This window comes from Cinclus cinclus, chromosome 28 (genome assembly GCF_963662255.1).
Source record: "Cinclus cinclus chromosome 28, bCinCin1.1, whole genome shotgun sequence".
In the NCBI taxonomy this organism is placed as follows: domain Eukaryota; kingdom Metazoa; phylum Chordata; class Aves; order Passeriformes; family Cinclidae; genus Cinclus; species Cinclus cinclus.
In genome coordinates, this window is record NC_085073.1 from 4,594,965 (window position 1) to 4,617,025 (window position 22,061).

Consider the following 22,061-nt stretch of genomic DNA (forward strand, 5'->3'; position numbering starts at 1 on the left):
TCCCCAGCTCCATCCCAGCTCCATCCCAGCTCCATCCCAGCTCCATCCCCAGCTCCATCCCCAGCTCCATCCCAGCTCCATCCCCAGCTCCATCCCCAGCTCCATCCCCAGCTCCATTCCCAGCTCCATCCCCAGCTCCATCCCCGCTCCAACCCCAGCTCCATCCCAGCTCCATCCCCAGTTCCATGCCCTCTCCATCCCCAGCTCCATCCCCAGTTCCATGCCCTCTCCATCCCCAGCTCCATCCCCAGCTCCATCTGGTCTGGCTGCACCCTGGGAGCCCCCCCGGTACCTCTGCCGTGCCGGGGGCCTCTCCGCGGGCCTGGGGAGGGGGTCCCGGCCGGGCTGCGTTGCCGAATCGGGGTTCTAGGGGTGCGTAGGCGGCTGCGAGAAAAGGAGAGAGATAAAAAATCCCCCGGGCGACTTCCTTCCTGCTCGAGGGCTCCTGGGCGTGTGGCTTCCTGGCAGGGGAGGGGGGACAAAAGGCGACACCCCAGGGTGCAGCCACGGGGGGTTGGGAGGGTGAGGGGCTGAAAACCTGGGCACCCCCGGGTACACCTTTGGGCACCCCGAGTACCCCTTTAATCACCCCGGGTACCCCTTTGATCACCCCGGGTACCCCTTAATCACCCCGGGTACCCCTTTAATCACCCCGGGTACCCCTTTGATCACCCCCGGTGCTGACTCTGGGGGTGTCTGGATGCTCTGCCATCCCCCCCTGCCCCCCATTGCTGCCACCCCCTCCTGGCCCCGGTCCTGCCCCGGGTGCCACCGCGGGGCTGGGCGTGTGCCACCCCCAGCCCTGTGTGGTGTCGCACGCCGGCGGATGTGGCTCGAACTCGTTGTTTTTTTCCCCTGGAGCTGCTCCAACCCCGCTCGGCGAGGAGGCGGCGCCGCGGTGGGGAGGCAGAAGGGGTCCTGCCCTGCCCCTGTCCCCTCCCTCCCCGGGGACAATGCGACAACCAGGGCGGGAGGCAGGGACCCTCGTCTGCCTGGGGGGGGGGGGTCACCTCAGAGAGGGAGGTCGTCCCGTTGTGACACCCTGGAAGGGACAGGGACCTGGTGGTGCTGGCTCAGAGGGGACGGGGCCTTCATGGTGATACCTGGGAGGGGACAATGCCTCCATGGTGACATCTCAGAGGGGACGGTGCCTTCGTGGTGGTGGCCTGGAGGGGACAGTGCCCTTGTAGTGATGCTGTGCAGGGGACAGTTACCTTGCAGTGACACCTTGGACGGGACAGTGCCCCCTTGGTGACAACCTGGAGGTGACTCTTCCCCCTTTGGTGGCACCTCGGAGGGGACAATGACACATCAGAGGCCACACTGCTCGCAAAGCAGCTCTGTCCTCACCTCAGGGCGGTTCCCCCTGCCCCAAACCCAATCTGACCCTCGCGGTTTGGGGGCAAGAGCGTGGAAATCCCCAAACCTCTCCAGAGCTCAGGCGGGACAAAGTGGCGTTTGTGCCAGGGAATGAGGAAACGGGGCCAGCCCCACGCCCGGTGGTGCCACGTATCCCTCCAGGAGCCACCGTCCTGTCGCGCCCCGCCACCGCCGCGCTCCCGGGGCTCAGCACGGGAGGGAAGGGGTTATGGCCGTGGCCTCCCACAGCTCCATCCTCCCCTCTGAAGCTCCATCCCCGACTCCCTGAACCTTCCTCCCACCGGTTGGAGCAGCCCGAGGCACGCCCGGCTCCTCAGCAGCTCCCGGGGACCCCTCCCAGGGACCCCCGGGCTCCTCGGGCTCGGTACAGCCGGTCCGTCCCGCTCCGCCAGCCAACAACCTGCTCGTTCTAGGGTAAAGGTTTCTTTCGGCTTTGTTGATTTTCCCCTCCGCTGGAGATAAATTTGGCTCTGCCGGAGGCTCTGCCCCTCCTTGTTTGTGTTGCTTTGGGGAGGGGTCGCTCCGTCCCACCTCCCCTCCCTCCCGCCCGTGTCCCTTTGGGTACTGACGCTTCCCTGGAGCTGGTGGTCGGAGCAGCCGGACCAGGGGAAGGATCGGGGTCAATCCCCCTTTCCAAATTCTGGCTGTTCGTCGGCGGACTCTGCCCTTTCGCACCCCTTGGCACGGCCCCTGCCTGAGAAGGGCACAGAGGGCACGGGGTGGGGCACAAAAACCCCGCTTCCCGCTCCTGCTCTCCACTCGGCGCCTCCAATCCGGGGAATTTTCTCTCCCCCTGCCCAGTCCCTTCCCTCGGATGCGCCGCTGCCGCCGAGCCCCGGCCTAACCCCATCTGAGCAGGGACTAACCCCGCACCTCCCTCAGGTGCCCGGTTTGGGGTTCTCCCCAGCCTTGAAGCCACCATGGCAGCTCCGCAGGGACCCCGGGACGTGCGGGACCTCACCTTCAGCCCGTGGGATTACGGAGTCTTCGCGCTGATGCTGCTGATCTCCACGGGCATCGGGCTCTTCCACGGGCTGGCCAAAGGCGGCCAGAAAACCTCGGAGGATTTTTTCACGGGTGGCCGGAGGATGTCGGCGCTGCCCGTGGGATTGTCGCTGTCCGCCAGCTTCATGTCGGCGATCCAGGTGCTGGGGGTGCCGGCCGAGGCGTTCCGCTACGGAGCCAAATTCCTCTGGATGTGCCTGGCACAGCTCATCAACAGCGCGCTCACCGCGCAGCTCTTCCTGCCCGTCTTCTACCGCCTGGGGCTCACCAGCACCTACGAGGTGGGCACGGAGGGGACACGGAGGGGACACGGATGGTGGGGGGTGGTCCCGTCAAGGTGCTGAGCATCGCCAGCAGCGGCTCCAGGGTTAACTTCGCGGAGTGAGGTCCCTCCCCAGCCTCGCGGGGTGCGGACACCTCGCTTCTCCTTCCCCGGGGTTCTGGGGGTCAGTGATTCCTCGTCATCCCACTGCCCCTGCCCCGGGGTGCTGGGGGGGTCGTTGTGTCCCCCCAACCCCGCGGGGTGTGGACCCCTCACCCCCTGTCCTGGGCTCTGGGGGTCATTCCCCGCCCCTCTCACCCCCCATTTAGGGGTCACTCCGGGTTGGCCCCGACGTGCTCCTTGTCCTTGTCGCAGTACCTTGAGAGGCGCTTCAGCAGGAGCGTGCGGCTGTGCGGGACCGTGCAGTACGTGGTGGCCACGGTGCGTGTGTGGTGAGCGTGGGGACAGCGCGGTGACACTGCGGGGACACGGAGCGGTGACACTGCGGGGACACGGAGCGGTGACACTGCGGGGGATCGGAGCGGTGACCCTGAACCCCCGGGCAGGATCATCCATGTCGTGCTCGTGTTTTTCCTGGCTCGGAGCGAGCGGAGCGCGGCGGGAGCGCTGTTTGCTGTGAAAACCGCGCTGTTTTCCCTGCGCTGTCCCCGCGGTGTCACCTGCCGTGGTGACAGGGCGCTGACCACCCCTCTTCCCGCAGATGCTCTACACTGGGATCGTCATCTACGCACCCGCGCTGATCCTAAACCAAGGTGTGGTGGCGCTGGGGGGGCTGCTCCCCGTCCCTGTCCCCATCCAGGTGACAGTTTCCCCTCTCAGCACCTTCCCTCCCCTCTAGTGACCGGGCTGGACATTTGGGCATCTCTGCTGTCCACAGGAGTCATCTGCACCTTCTACACCACCATAGTGAGTGCGGAAGGTCCCGGGTGTCCTGGGGATGTCCCGGGGGTGTCCCGGGTGTCCCGGGGGTGTCTCCCGGTCTTCCCAGCACTCAGCCCCTGCTCGCTGTGGCACAGGGTGGGATGAAGGCTGTCATCTGGACCGACGTGTTCCAGGTGTTCGTGATGCTCGCGGGTTTTGTCGCCGTCGCCATCCGTGGGGTGCTGCTGGTGGGGGGTCCCGCCAAGGTGCTGAGCATCGCCGCCAACGGCTCCAGGGTCAACTTTGCCGAGTGAGTCCCACCCCCACAACCCCGCGGGACCCCTCTCCCCCTTTCCCGGGGTGCTGGGGGGGTCACTGATTCCCCAAAAACCACAGGATGTGCGCCCTTCTCACCCCCCTGGCCCGGGGTTGTGGGGTCACTCCCGGCCCCTCTCACCTCTTGTCCTGGGGTTCACTACCAGTCCTTCTCACCCCCTGTCCTGGGTTTTGGGGTCATTCCCATCCCATCCCATCCCAGTGATCCCACCCCATCCCCTGCCCAGCTTTAACCCGGACCCTCGGAGCCGGTACACGCTGTGGTCGTTCCTGCTGGGTGGGACCCTGCTCTGGCTCTCCATGTACGGCGTCAACCAAGCGCAGGTGCAGCGCTACGTGGCGTGCAGGAGCGAGAGGGAGGCCAAGATGTGAGTGCTGGATCCCGGGAATCAGCCGGATCCTGGGAATCGATCGGATCCCGGCAATTACCTGGATCCCAGGAATTGATTGGATGCTGGGAATCGATTGGATCCAAGAATTGATTGGATCCCAGGAATTGATTGGATGCTGGGAATCAAATGGATCCAGGAATCAATTGGATCCCAGGAATGGATTGGATCCTGGGAATCGACTGGATCCCAGGAATCGATTGGATCCCAGGAATGGATTGGATCCTGGGAATCGATTGGATCCAGGAATCAATCAGATCCCAGGAGTTGATTGGATCCTGGGAATCAATCACATCCCGGTAATTATCTGGATCCCAGGAATGGATTGGATCCTGGGAATCAATTGGATTCAGGAATCAATTGGATCCCAGGAATGGATTGGATCCTGGGAATCGACTGGATCCAGGAATTGATTGGATCCCAGGAATGGATTGGATCCTGGGAATCAATTGGATCCAGGAATCAATCAGATCCCAGGAGTTGATTGGATCCTGGGAATCAATCACATCCCGGTAATTATCTGGATCCCAGGAATGGATTGGATCCTGGGAATCGATTGGATCCAGGAATCAATCGGATCCCAGGAATTGATTGGATCCTGGGAATCAATCAGATTCTGGGAATCTATTAGATCCTGGGAGTAAAATGGTTCTCAGGAATTACCTGGATCCTGGGGATCTATTGGATCCTGGGGATCTATTGGATCCTGGGGATTACCTGGATCCTGGGAATCGATTGGATCCTGGGAATCGATCGGATCCCAGGAATTGCCCAGAACCTGGGAATTGCCTGATGGGGATCACCCGGCTCCCAGGAATCACCCAGATCCCAGGGAATTGCCCAGATCCCAGGGAATTGCCCAGATCCCGCTCTGGGGGTTTGCAGGGGATGTGCTGGGTGCGGCTTTGTCTCTTGCCTGTGTGGCTGCAGCGCCCTGCAAGGACCTGGCACAGCCCCTGCAAGGACCTGACACCCCACACTGACCCTGCAAGGACCCTACAAGGACCCTGAATCCCTTTCTGGACCCTGACTTGACCAAACAGCCTTAAACCCTGCAAGGACCTTGCACTCCGTCACGAACCCTGAATTCCCCTGACACCCCTGCAAGGACCCAACACTCCCGTACCCCCCCTGCATGGACTGAGTCCCCCTGTATGACCCTGCCAAGACCCTGCATGACCCTTCATGTCCTTCCAGGACCTGGCATCCCTTTAGGGATCCTAAACTCTCCTAACACCCCTGCAAAGACCTTATACCCCTTTAGGGAACCCTAAATTCCCTCGACACCCCTGCAAGGACCTTGTGCCCCTTTAGGGAACCCTAAATTCCCTCGACACCCCTGCAAGGACCTTGCCCCCTGTTTAGTGACCTTGAATTCCCCTGCCAGGACCCGACACTCAGCCCCTGCACGGACTGAGCCCCCCCTTAGGGACCCTGCCAGGACCCCGCATGACCCCTCACACCCTGCCGGGTCCTGGCACCCCTGCAATGCCCTGACAGGACCCTGTGCCCCCCCAGGGCGCTGCTGGTCAATCAAGCGGGGCTCTTCTGCATCGTGGCCAGCGCGGTCGCCTGCGGGCTCGTCATGTTCGCGCTCTATCGCCACTGTGACCCCCTCCTGGCCGGGGCCATCGCCACCCCCGACCAGGTACGACCTCCCCCCCGGGTGTTTTGGGGTCTCTCAGGGTCCTGTTCCCTTCCAGGACCCCTCAAGCAGTGAGGTCAGAGGGAATTTTGGCGTTCTTGTTCCCTTCCAGGACCTCTCAAGGCAGTGAGGTCACAGGGGGTTTTGGGGTCCCTCGGGGTCCTGTTCCCTTCCAAGACCTCCCAAGGCAGTGAGGTCAGAGGGAGTTTTTGGGTTCCTTAGGGTCCTGTTCCCTTCCAGGACCTCCCGGGCAGCGGGATCACTGCTGGGCTTGGGGTCCCTCGGGGTCCGGATCCTCTCCAGAACCCCCGAAGGCAGTGGGGTCAGAGGGAATTTTGGGGTCCCTCGGGTTCCTGTTCCCTTCCAGAACCCCTCAAGCAGTGGGGTCAGAGGGGGTTTTTGGGGTCCCCCGAGGTCCTGCCCCCTCCAGAACTCCTGAAGCAATGGGAGGGGAATTTGGGGCGGTCCCAGGGAGTTTTTGGGGTCCCCCAGGTTCTGAATCCATTCCAGCACCCCTGAGGCTGCGGGGTGAGAAATTGGGGTGGCCCCAAGGGACTTTGGGATCACGTGGAGTCCTGCACCCTCCAGCGTCCCCTGAAGCAGTGGGATGGGATTTTGCGGGAGATCCAAGGGGTTTTTGGGGTTCTCCCTGGGGGTCGCGCCCCCCTTTTACTCCCCTGCCCCTCAGTACATGCCCTACCTGGTCCTGGACATCTTCGAGAGCGCCCCGGGGGTGCCGGGGCTGTTCCTGGCCTGCGCCTACAGCGGCACCCTCAGGTAAGGGGGGGTCCCCACCCCGGGACCCCGGCAGGGGCTTCGGGGGGTTTGAGGGATTTGGGGGGGTTGGGGAAGTTTGGGGAGTCTGAGGGATTTGGGGAGTTTGGGGGATTGGGGGGATTTGGGGGATCTGAGGGATTTGGGGGTTTGCAGGGTTTGGGGACTCTGAGGGATTTGGGGGATTTGGGAGTCTGAGGGATTTGGGGGGGTTGAGGTGTTTGGGGCATTTTGGGGATTGGGGGATTTAAAACATTAAACATCTGGGAGGTTTGGGGGGGTTGGGGAGTCTGGTGGGTTTGGGGAATTTGGGGGATTTGGGGTAGTCAGGGAAGTTTGGTCTTGAGGGAAGTCAAGGGGAGGATTTGGGGGATTTGGGGAGGGAGTTTGGGGTCCTGCTGTTCTGCAGAACAGCTGGAAGTGAGGGAGCCTTGTTGGGGGGGGGAGGGGATTTGGGGTCAGGGGATTTTGGGAGGAGGATTTTGGGATGCGGGGCACTTTGGGGCTGATGGGGTCACCCGGTGCCCAGCACGGCCTCCACCTCCATCAACGCCATGGCCGCTGTCACCGTGGAGGATTTGGTGAAGCCGCGGCTGCCGGCGCTGTCCCCGAGGAGGCTCACGCTGATCTCCAAGGGGCTCTGTGAGTGCCACCCCCTGTGCCTGGTGTCACCCCACAGGGACGTGTCACCCCCATAAAGACGTGTCACCCCTACAGAGATGTGTCACCCCCACAGGGATGTGTCATCCCAGCCTGGGATGTGCCAGGCTGTGCCATCCCATTCCAATCCCATCCTATCCCATAAATCCCATAAATCCTATCCATCTCATCCCATCCTATAAATCCCATAAATACAATCCCAACAATCCCATGCCATGCCATGCCATGCCATCCCATCCCATCCCATCCCATCCCATCCCATCCCATCCCATCCCATCCCATCCCATCCCATCCCATCCCATCCCATCCCATCCCATCCCATCAATTCCACCCCATCAGTCCCATCCCATCAATCCCATCCCATAATTCCCACAGCTCTCACCTATGGCACCTCGTGCATCACCGTGGCCGCTCTGTCCTCGCTGCTGGGGGGGGGTGTCCTGCAGGTGAGAGCCCCCCCAAGACCCCAGATCCCCTCCCTCATCTTCTACCCCCCCAAAAAACCCCAAATTCCCGCTGCTGTCAATGCTCACCCGAGCAGGGACACAGAAGGGACACAGAGGGGACAGGGCCACGCTCTGGTGGCACCAGGAGAGCCCTTGAGGAGCAGGGATTGGGGCACTGCCAGGAACCCCTTGGAGCTTTCCCAGACCCCAAACCCCCCCCCAAAAAAAAAACCCCAAAACCCCCTCAAACTCCACCCCCTGCTGTCAGTGCTCAGCCAAGTGGGGACACAGTGGGGACAGGGCCACGCTCTTGTGGCACCAGGAGAGCCCCCGAGGAAGGGGGGGTTGGGGCAGTACCAGGCACCTCCTGGAGCTTTCCCACACCCGCCAAGACCCCAAATCTCCTCCCTCTCTTTTTACTCACTAAAAAATCCCAAAGCTCCTTCCCCAAAAAAGCCCCCAACCCCCCCCCCCCCCCCCCCGCTGTCACTGCTCACCCAAGTTTGGACACAATGGGGACAGGGCCACGCTCTGGTGGCACCTGGAGAGCCCTTGAGGAGCAGGGATTGGGGCAGTGCCAGGAAACCCCTGGAGCTCTCCCAGATCCCACCCCCCCAAAAAAAAAACCCCAAAGCACCCCCCCCCCCCCCAAAACTGAGCTGTGACCCCCCCAGGGCTCCTTCACGGTCATGGGGGTGATCAGTGGGCCCCTGCTCGGAGCCTTCGTCCTGGGAATGTTCCTGCCCCGCTGCGGCACCACCGTGAGAGCCGGGATTTGGGGTTTGAGTTTGGAGTGTGGGGTTTGGGGCATTGGGATTTGGGAATAGGGGGTTTGGGGATGTTGGGGATTTGGGGGTTTAGGGTTTGGGAATGGGGAGTTTGGGGATTTGGGGGTTTGGGAGTTGGGGGGTTTGGGGTTTGGGAATAGGCGGTTTGGGGATGTTGGGGATTTGGGGGTTTGGGGTTTGGGAATGGGGAGTTTGGGGATTTGGGGGTTTGGGAGTTGGGGGGTTTGGGGGTTTGGAATAGGGGGTTTGGGGAAGTTTGGGATTTGGGTGTTTGTGGTTTGGGAATGGGGAGTTTGGGGATTTGGGGGTTTGGGAGTTGGGGGGTTTGGGGGTTTGGAATAGGGGGTTTGGGGAAGTTTGGGATTTGGGAGTTTGTGGTTTGGGAATGGGGAGTTTGGGGATTTGGGGGTTTGGGAGTTTGGGGGTTTGGGGTTTAGGAATAGGGGGTTTGGGGAGGTTTGGGATTGGGGGTTTGGGGATTTGGGGGTTTGGGGTTTGGAGGGTTTGGGGGTTTGAGGTTTCGGGGATTGGGGTTTAGGGATTTGGGGATTCTGGGGGATTTGGAGGATTTGGGGATTTGGGGGCTTCTGCCATTCAGCACAGCCATATTTGGGATATTTGGGATTTTGGGGGGGGGGGTCTCCAGAGTCCCCTCGGGTTCTGCTGATCCCCCTGTCCCCGTCCCTGTCCCCGTCCCTGCCCCTGTCCCATCCCATTCCTGTCCCCATCCCATCCCTGTCCCTATCCCATCCCATCCCATCCCATCCCATCCCATCCCATCCCATCCCATCCCATCCCATCCCATCCCATCCCTGTCCCCATCCCTTTCCCCGTCCCTGTCACAGGCGGTTCTGGGGGGTCTGGCCGTGGGCCTGGCGCTGTCCCTGTGGGTGGCCGTGGGTGCCACCCTGTACCCGCCCAGCGCGGCCACCATGGGGGTGCTGCCCACCTCGGGGACACTGTGCCCGCCCCGCAATGCCACCAGCGCCACCAGCGCCACCAACGGCACCGCCCTGGCCGCGCCACCCCCGGACCCACTGCGGTGAGCGGGGCTGGGGACAGCACGGGGGTGGCCCTGTCCCTTGGGGTGGCACAGCCCTGTCCCTGCTGGCTGTGATGTCATACCGTTGGTCCCTCTCCCTTGTGATGTCACATTATTGCCCCTGCTTGTGACATCACAATGTCCCTGCTCCTTATGATGCCATTATGACATCACAGCCTGTCCCTGTTTGTTGTGACGTCATCCCACTTTCCCCATTCCTTGTGACATCACATCCCGGTTGCTGCTGGCTGTGATGTCACAGCTCTGTCCCTGCTTGTTATGACATCACACCAATGTCCCCATTCCTTGTGATGTCACACCCCTGTTCCTGTCCCTTATGATATCACACTGCTTCTTCTGTCCCTTATGACATCACCCTGTTCCCTGTGATGTCACACCCTGTCCCCAATCCATGTGATGTCACCCCCTGTCCCCAGTCCCTCTGATGTCACCCCTTGTCCCCAGTCCCTCTGATGTCACACCTGTCCCCTCCCAGCCCGGCCATCCTGGGTGAGTTCTACTCCATATCCTACCTGTACTACGGTGCCTTGGGGACACTGGGGACCTTGGTGACAGGGGCCCTGCTCAGCCTCCTGCCAGGTGAGTGTGGGGCAGCCTTGTCACCTGTGCTGCCACCCCTGGTGTCACCCATCCCTGTCACCTCTCCCTGTCACCCTGTCACCCCTCCCTGCCTCCCCCCCATCACCCCTCCCTGTGACCCCATTCCTGTCACCCTGTCCTTGTCACCCTCTCATCCCCCCCATCACCCTGTCCTTGTCACCCCTCCCTGTCACCCCTCTCTGTGACCTTATCCCTGTCACCCCTCCCTGTCACCCTGCACCTGTCACCCGTCCCTGTCACCTGTCCTTGTCTCCCTGTCCCTGTCACTCTCTGTCACCCATCCCTGTCACTGTGTCCCCTCCTGGCAGGGCCAGCCCGGCAGAACCGCTGTCCCCAAGGTGTGCTGTGGTGGGACATCGTCAGGGCCACACCCTCGGGGGTCCCCAAGGGTGACAACAGCCCCGGGGACAAGCCCACGGACAAGGCCGGAGTGACCCAGGTGCTGCTGGAGAGGCTGGATGGGGAGGGGACACCCCCGTGTGACCCCCCCAAGGGTGGCACTGTCACCGAGAGCGATGTGTAGGGGACAGCGTGGGGACACGGGGACAGCAGGGTGGGGACATAGTGCTGGCCACAATAAAGGAGCTGCTGATCCTGGACAGAGCCTGTCCTTGGGGGGACAGGGAGGGGACAGGGATGGGGTGACAGGAATGAGGTGACAAGGTGGCAGGGGGTGGCAAGGACAGGGTGACAGAGTGACAGTGAAGGGGTGACAGGGACAAGGGGACAAAGAGTAACAGGGAGGGTTGATGAGGACAGGGTGATGGGAGGGTGACAAAGGGAGTGACAGGGACAGAGTGACAGGGAGGGGACACAGGAGGGGACACTGTCCCTCAGGTGACACGGCTGGAATGGTGGGGAGGTCATGGACACTTGGGGAGGGGGGGGCAATTTGAGAATCAAGACCTGTCCTGATGGACCACACTCATTCAGGTGACAATGGCCGCACCCAGGTGACAATGCGGACTCCCGCAGGTGACAAAGGGCCCTTCCCCTTTAAGCCCCGCCCACCAATCTGACAGCGACCTCGCCCTTTTGAGCCCCCGCCCACCCCCTCAGGCGCCGCTCTGGGCGCCGCCATCTTTGAACCGGGCAAAACCGCCGCCGCGGGCGGGCGTCACGCGGGTTCTCCCCGCGGATTTTTTCTGCCAGCGCTACCCGGAGCGCGGATCTTCGCCAGTACCTCCTCTCCCTTCGCTCCCTCTCCCGCAAGGAAGCAACAAAGCTGTGCCAGGCTGTGCCCTTAACAAACATGGCGGCGGCGCGCCCTGCCCGCTTCCGCCATTGGGGAGGCGGTGGCGCGCGGTGATGACGCACAAAGCACGCGACGGCCTGGGCGGTGGGGCCCGGTAGGAGCGGGGCCGGTTCGGGGCCGGTTCGGGGCTGAGGGACCGGGACGGGCTCGGCTCGGGACTGAGGGGAAAGGACGGCACCGGAGGGAGCGGGGGAACCGGGGGAGGCCGGGGGGTGACGGGGCGGGGAGGCCTGGGGGGTGTGCCAGGCCTGGGTGTCCCTTTCTGCCCCCCCTCAGGTGAGGGCCCTGCCCGGACCCCGCTCCTTGGGCAGGCTCGGAGGGCGGGAAAAGGGATTTTGGGAAGGGTGAAAGTGTAGGAAAAGAGGTTTTGGGAAGGGTCAAAATGTGGGAAAACGGATTTTGGGATGGTCATAGTATGGGAAGAGGGGTTTTGGGATGGTCATAGTGTGGGAAGAGGGGTTTTGGGAAGGGTCTCAGGGGCTAGAGAATTCCTGGGAAGGGCTGGAGGATTCCTGAGGAAGCCAGGAAAGGAAACCTCAGAAAAGTCTGGAATCCCCAAACTCTGGATGAATCACCCACACCCTGCTGACCTCAGACCTCATTCCCAGTTCACCCCATGAAAACAAAACCAACAAAACCCCAAACCCTATCCAGATCCATTAAAAAAAAAAATTCTTTGTTTTCCAGAGGATTTGAGGGATGCCCAAGAAATTCCAGGGGGAGAACAGCAAGTCGGCGGCGGCACGCGCCCGCAGGGCCGAAGCAAAGGCGGCGGCGGAGGCGCGGCGGCAGCAGGAGCTGGAGGATGAGCTCTGGAAGGACGAGGACAAACACGTCCTGAGGAAGGAGCAGAGGAAGGTGGGGATTCCCAAAATCGTGGGAATGAGGAGTGGAAAAGGTTTGGGAAGGGTAGGAGGAATGCTGGGGATAGGGGAGAGGAGGAAGAATTGGGAATGTGAGGGAGGACATTGATCAGTCCATGAGTCCATCCATGAATCCATAGATCCATCCATGGATCCATCCTTTCATACACTCCATGGATCCATCCATTAATCCCTCCATGACTATGAATCCATCCCTCCATGAATCCATGAGTTCATCCATGACTCCATTAATTCATCCATTAATCCATCCATGGATCCATCCAAAGTCCATCCATGGATCCTTGCTGGGATTTTCCTGGCACTGCAGAGGGCGACAGGGAATTGCCAGATCCCAGGACCGTGGGAGTCGTTATCCCAAAGGAAAATTCCATGGCTGTGTGTGCTGTTTCCAGGAGGAGCGGGAGAAGTGTCGCCTGGAGCAGCTGGAGCTGCTCCATCCATGGATCCATCCATGAATCCATGAGTCCATCCATGGATCCATCCATGAATCCATGGATCCATCCATGACTCCATGGGTCCATCCATGAATCCATGAGTCTGTCCATCCATGGATCCATCCGTGACTCCGTGAGTCCATCCATGAATCCATGAGTCTGTCCATCCATGGATCCATCCATGAGTCCATGCGTCCATCCATGGGTCCATCCATGACTCCATGGGTCCATCCATGACTCCATGGGTCCATTCCTCGATCATCGATCCATCCATGACTCCATGAGTCCATCCATGACTCCATGGGTCCATCCATGAATCCATGAGTCTGTCCATCCATGGATCCATCCATGACTCCATGGGTCCATTCCTCGATCATCGATCCATCCATGACTTCATGGATCCATCCATGACTCCATGAGTCCATCCGTGACTCCATGAGTCCATCCATGGATCCATCCATGGATCCTTGCTGGGATTTTCCTGGCACTGCAGAGGGCGACAGGGAATTGCCAGATCCCAGGACCGTGGGGGTCGTTATCCCAAAGGAAAATTCCATGGCTTTGTGTGCTGTTTCCAGGAGGAGCGGGAGAAGCGGCGCCTGGAGCAGCTGGAACGCCGGAAGGAGCTGCAGCGCCTGCTGGAGGAGGAGGATTCCAAACTCAAAGGGAAAACTCCCAAGCAGGGAAATCCCGGGAAAATCACCCGGGCCCAGATTGAGGAGAACGTCCGGAAGGAGCAGCAGCAGAAGGAAAACACTGATGCAGGTTTGGGAATTCCCTGGAAATTCTCTCTGGGGTGGGCAGCTGCTGCTTTTCCCAAAGAGAAACTTTTGGAATGGTTGGGAATTCCCATTCTCTGGAATTGGCCTGGAAAATGCCGGATGTGGCAGTTTGGGAGTGGGGTTTGGTGTTGGGTTTGATCCCAAAGCTCTTTTCCAATGGGAAAAATTCCAGGATTTCTCTTTTGTGCTTCTTGATCTTCTGTGTCCACATTTTTCCCAAACCCACATTTCCTGTTCCCAAACCCACATTTCCATTCCAAATCCCACATTTCCCGTTCCCCAACCCACATTTCCTGTTCCAAATCCCACATTTCCATTCCAAATCCCACATTTCCTGTTCCAAATCCCACATTTCCATTCCAAATCCCACATTTCCTGTTCCAAATTCCACATTTCCCGTTCCCCAACCCACATTTCCTGTTCCCAATCCCACATTTCCCATTCCAAATCCCTCATTTCCCTTTCCAATCCCTCATTTCCCTTTCCAATCCCACATTTCCCATTCCAGAGGAAAAAACTATATTTTTTGAGGAAAAATTTACTTTTCCAGTGGGAAAATGGAGGTTTTTTTAGAGGAAAAACAGAGTTTTCCAGAGGGAAAAATTCAGAGGAAAAACTGCATTTTCCAGGGGGGGAAATGAAGTTTTTTTGGGGGAAAAACTGACCTTTCCAGTGGAAAAACAAAGTTTTTTTATAGGAAAAATGGAATTTTCCAGGGGGGAAAACTGAATATTTTTATAGGAAAAAAGGCATTTTCTAGCGGGAAAATTGATTTTTTGGGGGAAAAACTTGAGGGTTTTAGAGGGATAATTGAGTTTTCCACCAGCTGACAGCATTCCTGTTTTTCCCAGCAGCAGAGAAGGAGAAATCCCACCTGGAATTGCCTCTGGAGGAGAACCTGAACCGGAGGCTGCCCGAGGAGGGGGCGGTGGAGGCACGGAGCATCGAGGACGCCATCGCTGCCCTCAGGTGAGTCCCCATCCCAAATTCCCCGTAGAATTCCCTGGGGATGTTCCCTAAAACTTCTCTGGGGGGTTGGATCCCTGCAGGAAATCCCAGGGTTTGGGTGTGGAGGGAATTCCGGGCAGGTAGGGATTGGGATGGGGGATTGCTGTGGGATTGGGGGATCCATGAAATCCTGTGGGATCGGAGTGTCCCTGAATTCCGTAGGGGAGTTCTTTTGGGATTGGGGTGTCCCTGAAATCCTTTGGTATTGGAGTGTCCCTGAGTTCCGTGAGGGGGTTCCTTTGGGATTGAGGCATCCCTGGTGTCATTTCCTTTGGGATTCAGGTATCCCTGGTGGGAATTCCTTTGGGATTCAGGTATCCCTGGTACCATTTCCTTTGGGATCAGGACCACCCCCTTGGGGCCGTGTCCATCCGTGTCCCCAACGTGTCCCTCCGTGTCCCCAGCGTGTCCCAGCCCCTGGAGCATCACCCAGGGCAGTGTCCATCCCTGTCCCCAACGTGTCCCTCCGTGTCCCCAGCGTGTCCCAGCCCCTGGAGCGTCACCCAGGGCAGTGTCCATCCCTGTCCCCAACGTGTCCCTCCGTGTCCCCAGCGTGTCCCAGCCCCTGGAGCGTCACCCAGGGCAGTGTCCATCCGTGTCCCCAACGTGTCCCTCCGTGTCCCCAGCGTGTCCCAGCCCCTGGAGCGTCACCCAGAGCAGTGTCCATCCGTGTCCCCAACGTGTCCCTCCGTGTCCCCAGCGTGTCCCAGCCCCTGGAGCGTCACCCCGAGCGCCGTCTCCGCGCCGCCTTTGCCGCCTTCGAGGAGCTGCAGCTGCCGCGGCTCAAGCGGGACAATCCCAACATGCGGCTGAGCCAGCTGCGGCAGCTGCTCAAGAAGGAGTGGATGAAATCCCCGGAAAACCCCATGAACCAGCGGCACAAACCCTACAACAGCCACAAATAGGACTGCAGGGAAAATCCTCCGTTTTTCCTTTCATGTCTCCGTGGATTTCGGGCCCAGCTCGAGGTCGGACTGATGGCGCCTTCTCCTTCCTAAAATTCCCTGGAAAATGCAGCTCCCGGGTTGTCCTTGTCACTCCCTCCTTGGAATTCTGGAGCTGTCACGTGGGAAAAGCTCCTGGAGTGTGACCCCAAAGAGATTCCAGACCTGGGTCTCCCTTGGGTGTCCCTGATCCAGCTTCCTATGGGATTGGGATATCCCTGAAATCCCTGGTCCCCTTTCCTTTGGGATTGGGATATCCCTGAAATCCCTGGTCCCCATTTCCTTTGGGATTGGGATATCCCTGAAATCCCTGGTCCCCTTTCCTTTGGGATTGGGATATCCCTGAAATCCCTGGTCCCCATTTCCTTTGGGATTGGGATATCCCTGAAATCCCTGGTCCCCATTTCCTTTGGGATTTGGATATCCCTGAAATCCCTGGTCCCCATTTCCTTTGGGATTTGGATATCCCTGAAATCCCTGCTCTTGTTTCCTTTGAGATTGGGATATTCTGGTCCTATTTCCTTTGGGATTGGGGCAGAGGCATTGGGAAGAGGGAAAATCCCTCTGGGACAAGTGGGAAAAGCCTTTCCTGGGGTTGGGAGCAGCAGTGCCAGGCAGCTCCAGGTGACATTCCCTGGAAAAAGCAGCTCCCAGGCTGTCCCTGAGACTCCCTCCTTGGAATTCTGAAGCCACCACACGGAAAACTCCCAGAGTGTCACTGTTGGTGTCCGTGAAGATTCCAGACCAGGATCCAGCCTCTGGATTTTGGGAGTGGGAGGGTTGGGAAGAGGGAAAATCCCTCAGGAAAGGATGGGAAAAGCTCCCCCACACCACCTGATTCCCACTTTTCCTGAGGGGGAGAGCAGTGCCAGGCAGCTCCAGGTGACATTCCCGCTGTCCCCTGGGATGCTGGAGCCCAAAATCCACCTGGAGAAGGGAAATTCCTGCTTTTCCCATCCCTTTTCCCCTTCCCTGATCCCGGGCTCAGGAGCCTTGGGAAGGGGAGGTGACATTCCCGGCGTCCCTGTGGGAATGCTGGAATCCTCAGGAGTGCAAATCCTGGTTTTTCTCCCCCTCCCCTCTCTTTTCCCCATCCTTTGGGAATGAAATTCCTTCCCAGGAATCAGCCTGGAGGTGCCACCGTGGGATTCATCCAGGCTCATCCTTCTCCCTCTTTTTGGGGCTGCCCCCCATTGGGCTGGTCTTTGTTCCTGCATCCCAGAATTCCCAAATCCACCCAGGGAGGAATGAACCCCCCCCTTCACCCCTTTGTGTGAGTTTGGTGTGTTTGAATCGAATTAAAAAAAAAAAAACAAAATACAACAAAAACAAAACAACAAAAACAAAACAACAAATCCTATTAAATTGGGGAGGAATAATTTGGGAAGGGTTTGGGGGATTGTTTTCCTGCCTTGCTCGGTTTTATTCCTGAAAATGTGGAAGATGCTGCTGGAATTGGGGTGGGATTCCTGCTTGGACTGGGGGAGTTCCCCTCCCTTTGGGCTGTTCCTGAGGGGGGGAATTCCCCATTCCCACTGCTCCTGGAATGAGGAACCCACGGGAATTTGTCCCCATATCCCCATCCCAGGAATTCCCCTTCCTCAATTCCCCCATTCCCATTCCTGTCCCCATTCCTCATCCCCCATCCCATTACCATTCCTAGCCCCGTTCCCATTCCCCGTTATTCCCATTCCCCGTTATTCCCATTCCCCATTGTTCCCATTCCCCGTTGTTCCCATTCCCCATTATTCCCATTCCCCGTTATTCCCATTCCCCGTTATTCCCATTCCCCGTTATTCCCATTCCCCGTTGTTCCCATTCCCCATTATTCCCATTCCCCATTATTCCCATTTCCCGTTATTCCCATTCCCCGTTGTTTCCATTCCCCGTTGTTCCCATTCCCCATTATTCCCATTCCCTATTATTCCCATTCCCCATTATTCCCATTCCCCGTTATTCCCATTCCCCGTTATTCCCATTCCCCGTTATTCCCATTCCCCGTTATTCCCATTCCCCATTGTTCCCATTCCCATCCCTGTTCCCAGTCCCGTTCCCAGCCCCTTTTCCATCCCCATTCCAATCCCCATTCCCATTATTCTCATTCCCAGCAGAGCGGCTCGGGGGGGGGGGGGGGGAGGGGCAGGGAATCCCCTCCCTTCTCCGCCCCTCCCCCCTTTCTCCTGGGGGGGTGGGGCATTGCCATGGCAACGAGGGGGGGACATGCGGGGGAGGCGGTCACGTGGGCCTGGCACCCCCAAAATCGGGCATCCCCCCCTCCCCCACCCCCCCTTACCCCGGGCATTCCCGACTTCCCCTCCCCCCCCCCGTGTCCCCGACCCTGCCGAGGGACCCCTCCCCCACCATCCCCGCCCCCACCCCGGGACCGAGCGGGGAGTGGGGGGATGGGACCGGACAGGGACACACGGACAGGGACACAGGGACAGAGGGACAGGGACACACGGGCGGGAACACACGGACAGGGACACAGGGACACAGGGACAGAGGGACAGGGACACACGGACAGGGACACAGGGACACACGGACAGGGACACACGGGCGGGGACACACGGACAGGGACAGGGACACAGGGACACACGGACAGGGACACACGGACAGGGACAGGGACACAGGGACACACGGTCAATGACACACGAACAGGGGACACACGGACAGGGACACAGGGACACAGGGACAGGGACACACGGACAGGGACACAGGGACACACGGACAGGGGACACACGGACAGGGACACACGGACAGGGACAGGGACACAGGGACACACGGTCAATGACACACGAACAGGGGACACACGGACAGGGACACAGGGACACACGGACAGGGACACACGGACAGGGACACACGGACAGGCACACAGGGACACAGGGACACACGGACAGGGACAGGGACACACGGACAGGGACACGAGGACACACCCACGCGTGTGTCACACCCCTCTGCACACCCAGTGCCGCTCACACCTCGCTGTGCACCCCCCAAATTCACACCCACCCTGCACCCCCCAAATTTCCCCCCTCTCGCCCCCCGCCCTTTGTCCCCCTCAATCCTCAACCCGTGCCCCCCCAAACCCCCCCGTGCCAACCCCACTGTCACCCCCGCTCCGTGCGCCCCGCGTCCCCAACCCCGCGTGCCGTGACAAAACACGGGCGGGGAACGGGGGGGGGGGGGGACGACGGGACACCCCCTCCCACCCCGGGGGTCACCGGAGGGGTCCCCAAAGGGTGCGGGGGGGTCGAACCGCGGCACAGCCGGGGCCGGGCTGCGGGGACGCGCGGGGGGGAGACCCCATCAGGCAGCTGAATTTATCCGGGAAGCCCCCGGGAAGCACCGGAAAGCCCCCGGGAAGCACCGGGAAGCCCCCGGGAAGCCCCCGGGAAGCACCGGGAAGCCCCCGGGAAGCCCCGGGAAGCCACCGGGAAGCCACCGGGAAGCACCGGGAAGCCCCCGGGAAGCCCCCGGGAAGCCCCGGGAAGCCCCGGGAAGCACCGGGAGGCGGCGGGGCTGGTGCGCGCGGCTGCGCGTGTGGAGCGGCATCGCAACGGCGCCGCATCGCCTCCCGCAGCCCCCGCGGCCGCCGCCTGCGCGCTGGGGAAACCGAGGCACGGCGAGGCCGGGAGGGGCTCGGCGGCACCTCGGAGCCGCTGTCAAGGCTCGCCCCCGGCCCCCGGTTGTGTCACCGAAACCCGCCGGGATCCCGCACGTGTCGCCGCCGCCGGGCCATGGTCAGCGGCGGCAGCGCCCGAGGGCAGCGGAAACCGGGGGTTGGCGGCAGGTGGGTGAATTTCGGGGGGTGGGGGGGGGGGTCATAAGGGTGGGGACCCCGCTTTCAGCTCCAGGGGGGTTGCCGGTGCTGGAGAACCCCGCGGGTCGCGGGAATCCCCCCGCATTCCCGGGAATCCCCCGCTCGCGGGGAGCCCCCGGCGCAGTAGCGGGAGAGCCCGGGGGTGGTTCGGGTAGGGGAGGGGGCACCAGGGAGGGGTTCCCCGGTGTTCCGGAGGCTCCGGGATGTCCGGGGGCCTGTTCAACCAACCTGCCCCGGTGAGGAACAGGGGGATTAGAGGAGGGGAGGGGGTCGCGTTTTGACGGGGGGGTGGGGGGGGGCGCGGGAGGAGCCCCCGGCGGTGACAATGAGGACGCGCTGGGAGTGACAGTGCCCGGCTAAAAATATCCCGGGCTCCCACCCACCGCCAGCGCCGCGGTCTCAAGGTCACTGCCCTGCCGGGGGAGGAGGGGGGGATGCGGGGGCGTGGGGCGGGGAAGCCCCCGGCCCCCCTCCCTTCCTTCCCCCGCACGCTGCCGTTGTCACCAGTGTCGCTCCGCCGAGCCGAGAGCCGGCAGCGCCCGCCGCCCCCGCGCCCCCCGGTGCGTGTCCCCGCCGCCCACCGGGACCCCCGACGCTCCCCCGTAGCACGGGGCCGTGGCAAGTGAGAGGGCGAGGGGGGAGGTGACAGCGGCGGAGGGGACACCCGGGGGTGGCAGCGGCGGGGGGGGGGTACCCCGCGCGTGGGGGTGTGGGGACAACGGGGATGTCCTGGGGTGGAGGGGGAAGGAGGAGGATGGGTTTAGGGACAGGGAGGGGACAGCGGGGATGTCCTGCCTGGGGGGGAACGGGTGTGAGGACAGTGGGGACTCCCTCCTTGAGGGGAGTGGGGACAGCGAACATGTGCTGTCTGTGGGGTGACGAGGTGGGGACAGTGGGGATGCCCTGTCTGTGGGGTGTTGTGGTGTGGGGACAGCGGGGACTCCCTCCCTGCGGGTGTGGGGACAATGGGGATGTCCTGTCTGTGGGATGTCGTGGTGTAGGGACACTGGGGACGTCCTCCCTGCGGTGTTTGTGGTGTGGGGACATCATTGCGGTGTGGGGACATCAGGAACCTCTCCCTGCGAGGTTCGGCTGCTCGGGGCACCCCCAGCTGATGGAGACAGGAGATCTGGGGGTTCCCGTCCTTGGGGACAATGTGGCTTCTGTCACCAAAGGCGTAATTGCGGTTCGGGGGTTGGTGGCACTAAGGGCTCCCCCGGATTTGGCCACCAGCTGCTGGGGTGGCCCCGGTGCCACAGCGGGGTGGCACTGATGGCACAGGGGAGTGACACCCGGCACAGCACCCCCCCAAAAGCAGCGGGGACCCAGTGCCACAAGCACGGCTGTGACACCGGGGCGGGCACCGGGGGCTCCGGGCGGGTTCTGGCACCGCGTGGCCTTCGTGCCCTCGACGTCGAGGCGGGGACCGTGGGGACACACGGGGACCTTCCCCCTCCTCGCCACCTTCCGGGTGACCTTGGCCCACCCCTGTGCTGGGTGGGGGATCTTGGGGACCCCTCCTCAGCCATGGGGACCCCCGCCCTGCAGCGGGAGCGCGGGGCTCTACGAGGGCGTGTGCCAGCTTTGGGGGGACCCCTCGCTCTCGGAGGGCTTTGTGGCGGTGCCAGGGGCGGCGGGCACGGCCGTGTCCCCCCGCGGGTGGCCCCGGGAAGGGGGTCGGTGGTGGCCCGGCGGGGGCAGCCAGGCGGAGCGGCTTTGTCCTTTCGGCTGAGCCGAGCGCGTGGGGGAGGCGCAGGGAGAACCCGGCGCAGCGGCTTTGTCTGGGGACGCCGGCGCGGTGGCGACCAAAGAAGGGGGGGTGGGGAGCCAGGACCCCCCCTCTGCACCCCCCGGGACCCCCCAGGCAAGCCCCACGAACCCCAAGAAGGTAGGGTGGGTGTCCCCGGCTGCGCGTTCCCTCCCAAGGCGGGCGGGATGGGGATGAGGGTCCCCCCCCCTTGGGTTGGGGGTGTCGCGGCGGGGTTGGGGGGGGGGGGATCACGGCTGTCTCTGCCACCCTTGGGGACATCGGGGTTGTCGCCGTATCCCCGGGATCCAGCGGCGCGTCCCGGTGGGGCTCTGCGGAGGGATTTTCTCGGGGAGACCCCGGCATCAGGCGGGGATTCCCCGGCGTAGCGGCGGGGCCGGGGAGTTTCGGGTGTCCCCGCGTGTCCCCGCGTGTCCCCGCGGGTATGCCACCTCCTGTGCCTCCCCCCGCGCTGTGGGGGGACACAAGTACACCCCACGGGTGGCACCGGGCCCGATCCCGCGTGGGGAAATCCTCCCCCAGCGCCGGGCGATGCCGCTCTACCCCCACACCGCTGCGCCAGGGGGGTGACACGGGGGTGTCCGGGGGGGTCCCTTTGGTGTTGTCACCACCGGGGGTCTCCCCGTGCCTCGGCTGGGCTGAGATCCCGCTGCTTTTTGGGGAGCCGCGTGGCTTCATCCCTCTGCCTCTCCGCCGGGTTTGTGCCCCCCCCAAAAAAACGCCACACCGAGCCCCCCTGCTCTACCCTCGGGGTGGTGGGGGGTGACAACGGCGATGCCACCCCCGGCCCGCCCCTCGCCCGCGGCGATTGCGGGGGCCGGGGGCTCCTGCTGGCACCGCCAGCTGCTCCCCAGCCTGGGACATATGGCCAGGGCTTGGCGGCGGCGGGAGGAACCGGGGCCACCGCAGCGGATTTTTGGGCACGGAGTGGGGAGG

The 22,061-nt window shown here is 61.7% G+C and overlaps 2 protein-coding genes across 4 annotated transcripts; one reads left to right on the forward strand and one right to left on the reverse strand.

Annotated features, from left to right (window-relative positions):
* Window positions 1–11,556: 11,556 nt before the first annotated feature.
* CCDC124 (coiled-coil domain containing 124) lies at window positions 11,557–17,331 on the forward strand. Of its 3 annotated transcripts, XM_062510361.1 has the most exons (5): window positions 11,557–11,579; window positions 12,173–12,343; window positions 13,382–13,568; window positions 14,437–14,554; window positions 15,294–17,331. In XM_062510361.1, the coding sequence occupies exons 2-5, from the start codon at window positions 12,185–12,187 to the stop codon at window positions 15,496–15,498; spliced, it is 669 nt and encodes a 222-aa protein (XP_062366345.1). In that variant the 5' UTR covers window positions 11,557–11,579; window positions 12,173–12,184; the 3' UTR covers window positions 15,499–17,331. The 3 variants fall into 3 exon arrangements, with proteins under 3 accessions (XP_062366345.1, XP_062366344.1, XP_062366346.1); XM_062510360.1 differs by lacking the exon at window positions 11,557–11,579 and having other exon boundaries at window positions 11,739–12,343; XM_062510362.1 differs by lacking the exon at window positions 11,557–11,579 and having other exon boundaries at window positions 11,739–12,343; window positions 14,440–14,554; window positions 15,294–17,329.
* A 2,526-nt stretch (window positions 17,332–19,857) lies between these two features.
* On the reverse strand, window positions 19,858–21,803 carry LOC134054257 (basic salivary proline-rich protein 4-like). The gene is made up of 2 exons (XM_062509863.1): window positions 20,722–21,803; window positions 19,858–20,086 (listed from the first exon to the last, which is right to left on the reverse strand). The coding sequence occupies exons 1-2, from the start codon at window positions 21,801–21,803 to the stop codon at window positions 19,858–19,860; spliced, it is 1,311 nt and encodes a 436-aa protein (XP_062365847.1).
* Between the last annotated feature and the right edge of the window lie 258 nt (window positions 21,804–22,061).

Excerpts from the sequence above, each read along its gene's own strand:
- LOC134054257 (XM_062509863.1), bottom strand. The coding sequence starts at position 21,803 with ATGAAGCCACGCGGCTCCCCAAAAAGCAGCGGGATCTCAGCCCAGCCG. Across the intron at positions 20,087-20,721 it reads GAACCCGCCCGGAGCCCCCG|GACATCCCCGTTGTCCCCAC; the intron begins GTGCCCGCCCCG and ends CCTCCACCCCAG.
- CCDC124 (XM_062510361.1), top strand. The coding sequence starts at position 12,185 with ATGCCCAAGAAATTCCAGGGGGAGAACAGCAAGTCGGCGGCGGCACGC. Across the intron at positions 12,344-13,381 it reads TGAGGAAGGAGCAGAGGAAG|GAGGAGCGGGAGAAGCGGCG; the intron begins GTGGGGATTCCC and ends TGCTGTTTCCAG. Across the intron at positions 13,569-14,436 it reads GAAGGAAAACACTGATGCAG|CAGCAGAGAAGGAGAAATCC; the intron begins GTTTGGGAATTC and ends TGTTTTTCCCAG.